Source organism: Centruroides sculpturatus, unplaced genomic scaffold (genome assembly GCF_000671375.1).
Source record: "Centruroides sculpturatus isolate CEXI.00-Female unplaced genomic scaffold, Cexi_2.0 scaffold118, whole genome shotgun sequence".
Taxonomy (NCBI): domain Eukaryota; kingdom Metazoa; phylum Arthropoda; class Arachnida; order Scorpiones; family Buthidae; genus Centruroides; species Centruroides sculpturatus.
Window position 1 is genome coordinate 322098 of NW_019384377.1, and position 13601 is coordinate 335698.

Consider the following 13601-nt stretch of genomic DNA (forward strand, 5'->3'; position numbering starts at 1 on the left):
ACTTATGAAGAATAAAGCAAGTATGGAATAAGGGAAAAACATTCGGCAACATCAGAAGCAGAAGCGTTGCGATCTGGCAACATTGAAACAAGTTTCGAGAAGGACCACGTGTATCGACAGAAGGCGAGAAGAGAAAATTTACATACTTAAGTACTAATAGTTCACGAAAATTATTATTTTCGTGAACTATTATTACTTAAGTATGTAAAAATTTATTACATTTCCTGTTGTACGAGGGTTTTACCCAATACTCGAATCGTGTCAGAGTAGATTCATGCTATAAAAGTACCGTGTTATACGGGGGATGGTACCAATTCTCGAACCATGTTAGAGTGAATCCGTGCTATAGAAGTGCCATGTTATACGGGGGTCAACTGTATTATGTGATTACAAACTGATCTGTTAATGGTGTCTTTTATTTGGATATCGCTGATGCCTTACCAACAACCTCTCTCATCCTCCACCATTTGAACTGACAAACCGATCCTCTTCTCATGGGATCAAAAGAACAAAAATGCCATCCAGTGACAAAGTGGTTTTCACCAAACCATTGCTGGTAAAAGAGGTACGACCTTGTCCTACCTCCGTCTACCCACAAAGGATTTGGCAACAGACTGTTACCTCTCTGTCGACATTGGCTTCTCTGGTGTAGTTTTGACCTACACCAAAGCTTATCTGTGCTTGTCGACATACACCAGCATTGTTCGAATGCATAATAATATAGCCAAATATTCGGTCTTTCCCCAACGTATTTCATATGTGTCGACATTCACCAGAGAATATCGACATTCACTAATTTCAGTCTTTCACATTAACATATATATATCAGAAAATCATCTAAATGTAGTGTAAATTATGAAGTTCTTAATAATCTTTCAAACTAATGAACATATTTCTATATACCTTTCTTTTCTATTTCGCCTATTTTGTTTAACATAATTGACAGGAAGACTAGATGGTCCTTCTACTAAAGGTGAAGGAGGAGGACTGTGTAAAGCAGATCCAGTACTTTCTGATGCAAGGCTTTCAGGTTCAGAATCTTCATGAATTCCACTACTCCTGAAATAAAATTATATTTAAAATCTTACATTAAAAAAAATTAATTAATTTCTCTAAGAAAACCTTATACCCATCGGAATCCTTTGATTGCTGTCGTTGGAAAACTTCGGGTTTTGTTTTTGTGACTAAATAGGATTTTACATTCCAATCAAATTGATTGGGGTTATCTAACAGACTAGCAGACATTGCTCTTCTAGGACGAACTATTATTGCTTTTTGACTATTTTCCTGAAGTGATGCCCTTTGTTTTTGATGATTTTCCCATAAATATTGATATCTAGAAATTAAAATTAAAGTTAAATTAAGTAATTAATACATTATAAAGTAAAATTTATAATTAACTTTGCATTTAACTTTAAAGAATTTTAACTTTCCTTAAAAATTTTACTCTTCCTAAATTCACTGGGGAAAAAATTAAATGATTAAATAACGAAGTTATATATCTACTTTAAACCAATCATCATCAATGCTGTGTTTTTTTTTAATATTCATAACTTTTTAATCTTTAAATGCAGATATTCTCAATGGAATAACCATCTCAAAATTCTCAACAGATAAAATTAAAATGAATGAAAAAAGTATCTAAATGTTTATATGTGTGTTTTCTAAAAATTAGACTATTTGTACAATAATCTCTCTCTTTCTATACCTTAATAATATCTAAAATAATGCAATATCCTTAGAAATCTTGCTTTATGATATATTTTTTAATATCCGAGAACTTACAATAATATTGCATTTAATTAATTCAATATGGCTCTACTTTTAGCAAAAAGTAAAAACATTAACCACCTAGCCATCCAGTTGTTGCTCAGTTATAATTAAAAAAAAATACAAATCTAAATCATTAATATACAGTAGATCCCCTATAACGTGGGTTCCAATAACATAGATTCCTATGACGCGGCGAAAAAATTGCATCAGTATTCGTACAAAGACGCTAAAAGGGACGCGTAAAATGTCATCGCCAACTCATCATCGCGGACGAGCAGCTGAACTATTTTCCGCCGTCTAGCGCCACGCTACAGAGAGTTTGGGCGGGTAAGTTGAGTTTAACTATCGTCTGTACAGTATTATATATAAATTAGGTACTGTACATATAATTATATATTAATTATATATAAATTAGGTACTGTACATATAATTATATATTAACTTAATTTATTGTAACTTTATTATAATTATATATATAATTTCCGCTGTCTAGCGCCACGCTACAGAGAGTTTAGGCGAGCTATCGTCTGTACAGTATGTAAATTAGGTACCGTAAGTCTAATACAGTACTGTAATTTTATACATTTCTTGTGAAAGAAACATTTCTTATTCAACGACGATTAAAATTATTTATATTAATGATGTCTCCAAAGTTCAACAAAGTTTTCACAGAAAAATAACATCTGAAATCGCAACCGCGGTTTGCTGTGCTGTTCTGCGACGAAAACAAGCTTGAGCAACAGCGATGTCAAATGGTGCACACTCGGTAAGTAATCCTACAATTTTTTGTTTATAGCGTAGTTTATACGGATTATTTTCAAAAAAAATATACGTATTTTGGAAATGTTAAGTCGAATTAGTCTAGAATCAATTAATTTTATGGAAGAAAACCTTTCAAACAGCCGTAATCTGTAAACTTCACACGTGTCAAATACGTGAGCCAATCACAGCCCAAGGATTCCTACAACGCGAAATTCGTACAACGAGGAACGTATCTTTGCGTTATAGGGGGGTCTACTGTACATTAAAAAAATTGTCATTCAAAATTCACACATCTTGAGCTTCAACAGAAATCTTAAAATTTATAAAAATTAAAATATCATTAAGATTTATTTGATATAAAGAAAATTTGTTTATCATAAATTACAATCATATCATGATCAGAATATATTTTTTGTTGTAATATAATATACTGTTTAAAGTTTTTTGTTTGTGAATCACAATTTTATCAAAAACTGATTATTTACAAAAACTTTGTTTTTTCTACTGCTAAATTTATACAATAGTAACAATCTGTTTGTTTCAACACTGCAAAATTATTTGAATGATGCAATTCTTTTATGCAAACCGAATCTCAATAGTACTTTTGATTCTGATATTTATAAATTCATTAAAATAATTATAATATTAAATCATATATGTAAAACCAAACATATTAAAGTATATTTTACTTTTTTCGATTCAAATAACCCCGACAAGCAGCTTGTATAACAATACATCCCCTCTGCAATTTTCTGTACCATTTTCTAATACGATAGCCACGCCACACACGCTGAATGCACAATGCTGCAAGTATCTGCAACTTCATGTTAATTAACTTTTGTTGTGCAAGATATCTTCTAATATTTTTCTGAAATAATAATTAAAATTATTAAAATTTATGAATAAATGAGAGAGTATTCATAAGTTTATTAATAGTTTACAAAAACTTCTTATAATTTTTTAAAAATTAATTTTACAATAACCAATAATTTAATGGCAATTCAGACATTTTGAATAACTATTACTAAATAGATGTTTATTGTAATCAGAAATAAGAAAACTAATTTTATTTTCATCATTTTATCAAGAAGAATTAGTGTTTGACATTTCAAAAAAATAATAGTAGTGTATGGCAACAAACACTTTAGCAAGTAATGCCAAGTTAAAATTTTTATAATATAAACTATAAATCTAATTCAAAAACAAACTAAGAACCAGACAACATATGTGAATGACCCTAAACAGAAGACAATTTTATATCATTCCATAATATATCAAATGCTTAATTTATAAATTAATTTATATATTTTTTATCAGGCTAAATCAGTGGTTTCTAAAGTGGGCATACTGCCTCCCACAGGTAGTTAGTAAATCAAAAAGGGGGGCAAAAAGAAGCAAATGGGCAGCAGAGAGGTGCTGAAAGTAGAATACTAAACAGTGACCACAGGCAAAGATTGAGAGGAAGTCACTGACAAATTTTCCCTTTCTTCTTTTAAAACAGGTAAGAAGAAACATTGCATTTAATGGTTTCCAGATGTGGAGAACAATGTATGGTAAAGATATAAAATGTATTTCATAAAAAAGTTTTTCTAAGAATATTTCCAAGCCTTTCTCATACAAGGGAAAATAAGTTAGGGGGTATTGGGTATATATAACTTTATGGAACCAAGGAGACAGTGGCTTGAAAAAGTTTGGGAATCACTGGGCTAAATTACACTTATCCAGAGAAACATATTTGAAGTACTAAATCTTTGCTTCTATTTACATATATAATCTTAAAACTGATATGCAATTTTTATCTTAGTTTCATTCCCAAAGTTATAATTAATTAAAACTTTCAGGTAACACTCAAGTTTTTTGTAAAAATTAAGCACGAGTTTTTCAATTTTTTTTTACATATATCATTTAAAAATTCTTCAAAAAATAATCTGTTTCAAATTTAATAATACTATGTAATAAGAAATAGCAAATGATATTTATCAATCTTCAAATTTCATATTTTTAGAGATTCATTAGAATAATGAAAGATGTAATCATGCACACTTCTTTACATTTTTATCATTTCAACTACACAAGATCATATAATACTAAAAAAAACTCACTAATACACCTTATCTTGCAGCCGAAGTTTATTACTTTTAACGTCTTCGGCTGCAAGATAAGGTGTAGTAGTGAGTTTTTGATATTATAGTATGCAGTCTCAAACGATTTTTTCATATAATACTGTAAAAAAAAATATAACATTGTATAATTCATTTGAATGAATTGGATGAAATAAAATGTTATACTTTTATTTATTAAAAGGAAATTCTCTTTTATAGAATACATATTCAGCTTTTAAAAATCATGGTGTTTTCTGTTTTGTTATCCAAGAGCAATGCAACAAGGTCACAACTGTTGTTTGTATACACAAGAAACTTGACGGCAAATGGCACTTGTACACAATCTGGTTTCAGTACTTACAGGAGCCCAAATTTTTTTTTATCTGTTCACTCTTGAACAGATTTTTTTTTGAACAGAACAGAACTCTTGAACACTTTTTTTTATCTGTTCACTCTTGGTATGACTCTTCAGAAAAGATCTTCCTTTTAGGTATTTAATGAAAAAAGATGCATAATAGTTTTGGGGCATATTAAAAAAAAAAACTAAAAATGAATAACAAAACATTAAATTTGTTGTTATCCATGCTAAACTACACACTACACAATGATGAAATTCAATTTAGACTTCTCATTATTTAAAAAAAAATCAAAATCACAATTTATAATTTTAAAAATCTTTTAGTATTTATGTTTTCCAAGATTTTTTTTGCTGTGAGTACTTACAAATTTCCAGTCTGGCTAAAAAATGCTATAGTACATTAATTCAAAGTTCATGCAAATTATTCCTTTTCCCTTCAATTTTGAGTGCAATAAGAGAGGAGGGAAGTAATTGAAATGATAAAAATTAAGGATTTCAAACAGTATGTACTTTTTACATTTTTTCTATGTTTAATTATTAGGATACATTTCTTGCTTTATTGTATTACCTTGACTTCAAATTGGTTTTTTTATTTTTTAAGTCAAAGGCAATTTATCACAAAGTAATCCATTTTACTTTTGATAATGCATTGTTTAGTTGCTGGAGTTAGTTTGTTTCACATACGTGTAAGGCACTAATGTCTAAGTTGTCAGATTAGCACATTGTATTTATCAGAACTGGAGTTTACTGTTTAGCAGTCAAATGGAGGTTATTTCTTATGATTTGTTCAAGAAATGCTAAAGCTAGGATAGCAAAATGGACTCACTGATATCTATTTTGTTATCCGTGTTGTTAATTTTCCTGTAAGGTCAAACATGTAATGTACTGTATGTAATGTAGTGTGCTGTAAGTGTGTTGGAACAACAAAACAGACTGATTAAAAGTCTTTTGTTATTCCATCTATTCACTTTTTTTCAAACATGCCTAACCAAAAATCCAAGCACATTTTCCTTCTTTTATTAAATCTCTAAAAAGAAACTTTTCTCCAAGAGTCCATACTAAAGTAGAGTTTAGATGCCTTTGCTGCTGTAATTGTAGATAATCAATGAAAACAACATAGTGTATGCAAACTATTTGCTATCATGCCACATAGTATGATTGTTGATAGCAGTGTCATGTTTAGGGATTGCAATCCAGCAGTGTTTTTAATCCAGCTGGATCCAGCACAGATCCAGCTGGAATGATGCACGGATGTTTTTTGGTGTAATAAAGTGTTATCTATCTATCCAGAAATTTATGGGTTTTTTTTTAAAGAAATAAAGCATTTTTTTAAATACTTAAGAAACTTATTATTATTTAGATTGGTCACTATAAATCAGTAAAACTTCCTACACATTTAGGTAGTAACTTTGGTTTGGTTTAACACTTGAGATAGAGATAATTAACTTTAAATGTTTAAAAAGATTATAATTATAATGTAATCTTTAAGTTAAATAATAGGAAAGATAATTCTACAAATTAATTTGTATTAATATATTATATTATAATAATATAAGGATGGATAATCAGTGGCTAAGTGGCTATCAGTCTTACCAGTTTTCTTGTATAGGCTCTACGTATCAGCCTGTAGTTATTTATAAGTAATTTAATTATTAGTGTTAGTAAAGTAGTGAGTAATTAGTAGTAGTCTACCATGTAGTAGTTAGTTATTATTATCACAATCATGAATCACATACATCATATCATCATATATCTAAGATACCGATACTCATTAATTTAATTAACTATTTAACTAACTACAGGTAGTCTCAGTTTCTCACTAATTTTCATATTAAAATTTCCTAGCCTAGCCCACTAACCACTTACAGAATAAAAGTTAAAAACTCTTACTTAATAGAACTAAGTAGAAGTTATAAAATATTAGTCTTGTCTTGAATAAAGTATTTTAAAGGATTAAATAAAATTAAATCAATCACTTCTGTTATTTTTGACTTTTCTGGAAGTAGGATCTCAAGAAACAAATGGTATTGATGGTGTTATCTCCCAACCTATGTCTTAATGAACTGCATATATATCCTGCTGCGGAGAATATCCTTTCTGCCTCTACGCTAGTTGGTTTTAGTGTCATCAAATAATGATAAATCAAAGATAAGTTTTCACCTCTGACTCCCTCACTTTCATAAACAGCCATTTCCTTTTTTAATAACTTATAATCCTTCTCAATACTAGTTTGTTTCTGTTTCATGAAGTTTTCTTTCTCGCACTTTAGTTGAATCTCTAATTCTTGTTCCAATGTGAAATTCAGGAAATCCAAGTTATCTGGATCATCATTTTCCACCTCTGTAATATCCTCTACCATTGCTGCTGGTTCCACTACATATGTATTTACACAATTCAGCATAGTTTTCATCTCCTGGCGCATTACATTTTTTTTCGGCATGTGAAAGATAAGGCTTTCTAACTTTTTGGTCATACTTCTTTGGGTTCTGTATGTAAATCAGCATCCCTTGACCTCGGTAAGACTGTGATTCTGTGATTCTTTTGTGGAGTGCCTCGGAAAGATTGACACTCAAGATTGTGTCCTGGCTTTTTAGTCTGTCTAAGACAAATTTCAGGGTTGTGTCAGCAGTTATCAAACGCGACTCTTCTGAAGAAAGATTCTACGGCCAGTTTAAACTGCGATCGTTCCGTCACGTGATTCATTGATGTCACAACTGACCGTAAATTAGAATTATGCACCAGGACTAGGATAGCAGTTACTTATTTTATTTAGAGCAAAGACACTTTATTTAGAGAGAGCGGAAAGTCAATTGGAAAATAGATCAGCGGAGGTAAAAGGGCTGACAGTGTGGTGTAGAAAGGAGGTGTAGCACGTGCCGCACTGAACAGCAACGTCGCCCTCACCGCCAAGTGATAGTGCACGTAGCAAAGCGGCAAGGCCGACAACATAGACTTTTGCGCCATTATTTAGAAAGTTAATTGAGTATTTGCGGATCCTCGGCGCTAGATCCAACAGGCCGAAAAATGTGCTGGATCCAGCAATTGCAATCCCTAGTCATGTTGCATATAAATAACAAAACAGAAGAGTACCAAAAACTAATTTCATAAATTGAAGAAACATCAAGAAATATATAAAATAAATTTAATTAGTTAGTTCTTTAGCCACTTAAGCATACCAACTGCATTAATTTTCTATGTAAATAATAATAACCTTCTAATATCAAATTAATATATAAAATAAATTTAACGAGTTAGTTCTTTAGCCACTTAAGCATACCAACTGCATTAATTTTCTATGTAAATAATAATAACCTTCTAATATCACCCACCTCTCAACAGCAGCCATTTTCTACGTCCGTTGTTCAGAGGTTTGACTGTATTATAATGAATTTATATTATTTTTAAGGGTATAATTTTTAAATTATACCCTTAAAAAATGCCAAGAAACTCTTCTGAATACTGTACAGTACATAAAATTCTAAACTGGTGTTAAAAAGTTATTCACTTTAAAGCCATAATTTTATAGTAAAGAACTATAATTTTATTCAGTAAAGATTTATTTTTATATATTTTAAGTTTAATACATACATACATAACGGATTTCACGTAAAAGAAATCTAAATATATTAGTTTATCTGGGTTATTATTATGGGTTAGTTGTCAAAAGCTTATAATAAAAAAGAAGTTCATCTTGACAGGGATCTTTTCTTGAAAGAAAAATACTTTTCTCTTTTAACAAGCGCAAGAGTTGTTTGTCTCCTAAAGTTTGTCTGGTAACTATGCCCTTTCTAACACATGGATCTTGGTTATCATTTGAAAAACGACTTGTTTCTAAGGGATGACGCGTTATAGATCATTCAGTAAAAGTTCTTTCTAAGTTAAGTGTAGCGTATTGAGTGTTTTCTATCCTTAATGGTCACACATCTAATCAGAACTTGTTACGTAATTTTCTTATCCATTTCAAAATAACTTTATTATGTAAATTTTTAAAAAAAATTCTGTCTAAAACAGGCGTATATGTATATCATATCCGTTTGTTTTTCTAACGTTACAAACTAGTTTATTAAATCAGTAATGGTGTAAGAGGGAATTTTTACTTTCATAAATCACACCTGGGTTATGTTAAAAAAAAATTTCAATAATTTAAAACTTGAATTTAATAAGACAAGATGCAATTCAATCTTCATCTAATGGTAATATATATATATGTTTGCGATTTACATCAGAAAATACTGATGTTAAGACTTTAAAAAAAAATAATAAAATTGCATTTTTCATCAGTTGCATGACGAGTTTTTTTTTATATATATGATAATTGCCGATCTAAACTAAATTCATAGGCTGTTGATAGCGTTGCATGACGAGTTTTTTTTATATATATACTAAAATGAGAAAACAGCATCAAACTTTTTAATATAATCACTTTTACAGGCAACAATTCCGAAGAGAGCACTCCATCAACCAATACTGTCATTGTATCCTGATCTGTAGTCCAACCAAGTCTGTAGTATTTATTTAATATTTGACTTTTTATGAAATGTTGCTGGATGTTTCATCATTCAGTGACAGTTCTCAATATGAGGATAGTAAAAGTGAAGTTTGATAAAAACCTCTTATGCAACTGGCTCCTTTGATAAGAATTTTCTCTACCCCCAAAAAAGGAAGAAAAACCTTCAGAAAATGATCTGGTTTTACTTGAACAAAGAAAATTTGTTTATTTTCTACACTTTATACAAGTCATCATTTAAATTTTCTAACATTTTTTTTCATTATAAATAAATAAANATGATTTACTGTGAGATCATTCAACAAATATTTATTTTTTACAAGAACTATTATATTAAATCATTTAAAGGGGAAAAATAAACACATTAACATTTACATTTCATAAAAATATATTATTTAATAATATATTTCATCTTAGTATGACACCTTTTTTACTTTCTTTATATTCTGAAGGGAGTATCCTAAATACGGTGGAACCTCATTTAACGAGCAAAAATTGCCTCACTTAATGAGGAGAAGTAAAGTCCTGATGTGTGGGCATGTTCCATCAGTCTGTGTTTAGCTCTCATTCCGTTAGCATCTTAGCATCACTTGTAATCATATTTTTCCAAACTTGTGTTCACACATCTATACCAATATTATAAAGAGGTAAAGTTTGTAAGTTTGGATGTAGGAGGTAATCTCCGAAACTACTCATCCGATTTCAAAAATTCTTTCACCGATATTTAGAATGGACCTTCAGGGTGGACATAGGCTGTATATTATTCCATTAAACATTCATATAAATTAAAAGATATCATCCAGGTAAGTGTTATATTTTTGGTGTCAGCAGGTGGTGAGGGGCAAGACACGTACATATACGAGATAGGTAACCATGTAGCGTACTCATGTGGTTGGTGAGATATGCAGTGCACATGTCCAAACTTGTAGTATATAAAGTTGACACGGGGAATGCATGCACATAAGTTTGCTTTATTCAAACTCTTAGTCTTAATGATCGATTTTATGTTAAAATTTATATTTATGTAAACAACATATACTAATAAATATCAGTACATATAACAATAACATACCCAAAACCTTTAGAATTTCCAGTATGAAACAAATAAAATCCCAGCCAGGACCCAAACAAGAAACACAGAGTTATACAATACAACAAATACCTGCATTCCCTTTACAAGGAAATAGCACAAAAGAAAAGCACCAAATTGGCGTACTTGAGAACAAACTATTTACTTGCTTCTGAGGAACATGAAGGACACACTGGATAATTGGAAAGCACCAGGGGTGTACAGTATCCCGATAAGGGGTCACAGATTCCAAAGAGATCTTGTCTATATTGGATCCACCACACTATCTGTTCGAAAAAGGGTTACTGAACATAGATATGACATCGACAAAAAATGACACACCACCGCCCTGTCATCATACACCATGGACCCAATATAACAGCCAACTTAAATAGCACCAGTCTCTTAAATCATTCAAAACAGACCATATCAGGGCCTTGGAAACCCTTGAGATTTATAAAGCAACCAAGTCAGGGATTAGTATAAATTTCAAGGATAGTAACATAATATCTTATGTGTGGTGCTATATTTGTGATGAGCATCCACACACAAGTAATCATATATTATTCCTTGGAAGATGGTCCACATTATTATTACGGAAGACTTCTGTCTACTTAATTAATTCAAAATATTTGCTCTTTATTACACACTAGAAAAGATTTAATTTTTTGTATTCAAAAACGTTCTATATTCTCAATATTCCATTTTTAAAATGACAACAAACCTGATGAAGATCTTGGTTAAAGACTGAAAATGTTAGTTCAGTGACTTTATTTCGTACCAGAAATTTTAAAGGTTTTGGATGTGTTATTTTTATATTTATGAATGATTTGAAAAGGTCCAACTTATTTTTCGAATTTAGTAAACTAGAAGAAGAACCCAGAAGGGGTTTACGAAAACATTTGTTATTTATCACTTAGAAGTACTATGCACTGGTTAGTAGTTGCTGTGAATCTTAATTATCATTATCCCAGTGTGGTAAGCAGATAGCGAAAAATTTTCTAATTAGTCTAGGAAAGGGGGACTTAATTCTTGCACTTGGTGAAAATGGGTAAGATTGGCTATAATCTAATGATCTTAATCTTTGCTATCATTTTTGTTCGAGCAATACTGGGCTCATCTGCTAGTATTACATATAAACATCACCAACCATAGCCTGTTATATAATAAACATGCCAAACGATATACCAAATTTTTGGGCTATGAGAAGGCTATAATTAAATAATAGAAATTGTTTAATTTGACTAGAGGTAAGCAATTATGCTACCATCTCATATTAAATTTAATGACCAATTCCAGAAATGTCTAAATTAAAAATTAATTATTTATAATTATTAAATTTATAATGAGATGGCAGCATAATTGCCTATGTCTAGTCAAATTAATTAATTCTCTAATATTTAATTATAGCCTTTACATAGCCAAGAATTTGGCATATCATTTGGCATGTTTATCAGACATATTATCTGTAATTTTTTTTTTTTTTGGTTTTCTGCATATCAAATTTTTATTTCAGGTTGGTTCATTCTGCACTAGAAGAAGAAAAAATGATAATGATTTACACTCCTTAACAATGCACATTGTACAATTTTCTTTGAATAAATATTATACATAAAATATTTGAGTATTTTTTTCAGCGTGGAATGCATTATCGTATTTTACATTAATTTCTATGGGAAAAATTGTTTCGCTTAACAAGTGTTTCGTATTAAGTGTACAATTCTGAAACAAATTATGCTCGTTAAGCAAGGTTTCACTGTATTACTATCTAAATTTATATTAAAATTAATCTTACTTGCAAAATTATGGCAGCAACTTTCATCCGTTTGAATCGTCGGTGAATTAACCAAGTTCGGACCCATCTTTGTAAAATTACAATATGATGAAGAATAGTTTGATGAAGGCACTCATCAAGTTTTAATTTTTCACTTTCACGAAAAAATACCTAAAAATTAACCAAATTATGTATTACAAATGTTCATTTATTAATATTTATTAATTATTCTGGTTATTACCAAATGTATTTTTGTTAGTGAGAATGATAACTGTACTTTAAATTTCTTCTAAAAACTTACAAGGAGAGCCTACGGCTTTGGGGTAACGGATTTTGATGATCTTTGGTGTAGAGGTAGTACACCATGTGAGTGTACTACCTGTAAAATACTAAAGTGCAATACTCAAATATAATCAGTTTTTTTAGCACTTTATGTATAAATTATACGTACTTCTATTTGAGCGTGCTGTGGCAGAGTGGTAACGAGTCTGATTTATAAACTTGAGTTCTCGGGTTCGATTCTCACATATAATCTTTTTTTTTTTATGCAAGAATCGAACCCGAGAACTCAAGTTTATAAATCAGACTCGTTACCACTCTGTCAAAGCACGCTCAAATAGAAGTACGTATAATTTATACATAAAGTGCTAAAAAAACTGATTATATTTGAGTATTGCACTTTAGTATTTTACAGGTAGTACACTCACATGGTGTACTACCTCTACACCAAAGATCATCAAAATCCGTTACCCCAAAGCCGTAGGCTCTCCTTGTNCAGTTAACCGACGTTGCAGATAACTGGCTTTCGGATAAATGACGCTCTACTGTATAATGTTAAGATTCCAACTGATTTAATAATTAAAATATGTGAATACTTTGCAAATATTGGCACACAATAAAATATTAAAATTATTACAATTTATATTAAATTACAAATAATAATATTTAACAGTCAATCATCACAAATCATATAATACGTTACAAAACACTAACAAAACAAAACAAGAATAATAATTAAGTCAATCATCATATGATTTATGGTGATTGACTTAATTATTATTCTAGTTTAATGTACTTAGTGTTTTGTAACATATTTATTAAAGAAAACACAATGTCAGAAGATTAGATTATGTAATCTAATCTATAATGCAGAAGACATACACTAAGATAATGTTTCTCACAAATGTGAAATCCGGAATTTCTACTGATTTTTTTCTGGTCAATATCCCATTATTACCTAAAAACCAATTAAATTC

At 30.2% G+C, this 13601-nt stretch overlaps 1 protein-coding gene across 1 annotated transcript in view; it reads right to left on the reverse strand.

Moving 5' to 3' along the window:
* The window catches only part of LOC111617349 (unconventional myosin-IXa-like), a 121432-nt gene that overhangs the window by 7180 nt on the left and 100651 nt on the right, over positions 1 to 13601 (reverse strand). Inside the window, exons 21-24 of the mRNA XM_023358653.1 lie at positions 12367 to 12516; positions 3225 to 3403; positions 1130 to 1336; positions 882 to 1059 (exon numbers count right to left, since the gene is read on the reverse strand). Coding sequence (XP_023214421.1) covers positions 882 to 1059; positions 1130 to 1336; positions 3225 to 3403; positions 12367 to 12516 — 714 coding nt within the window. The remainder of the gene's footprint in view (positions 1 to 881; positions 1060 to 1129; positions 1337 to 3224; positions 3404 to 12366; positions 12517 to 13601) is intronic.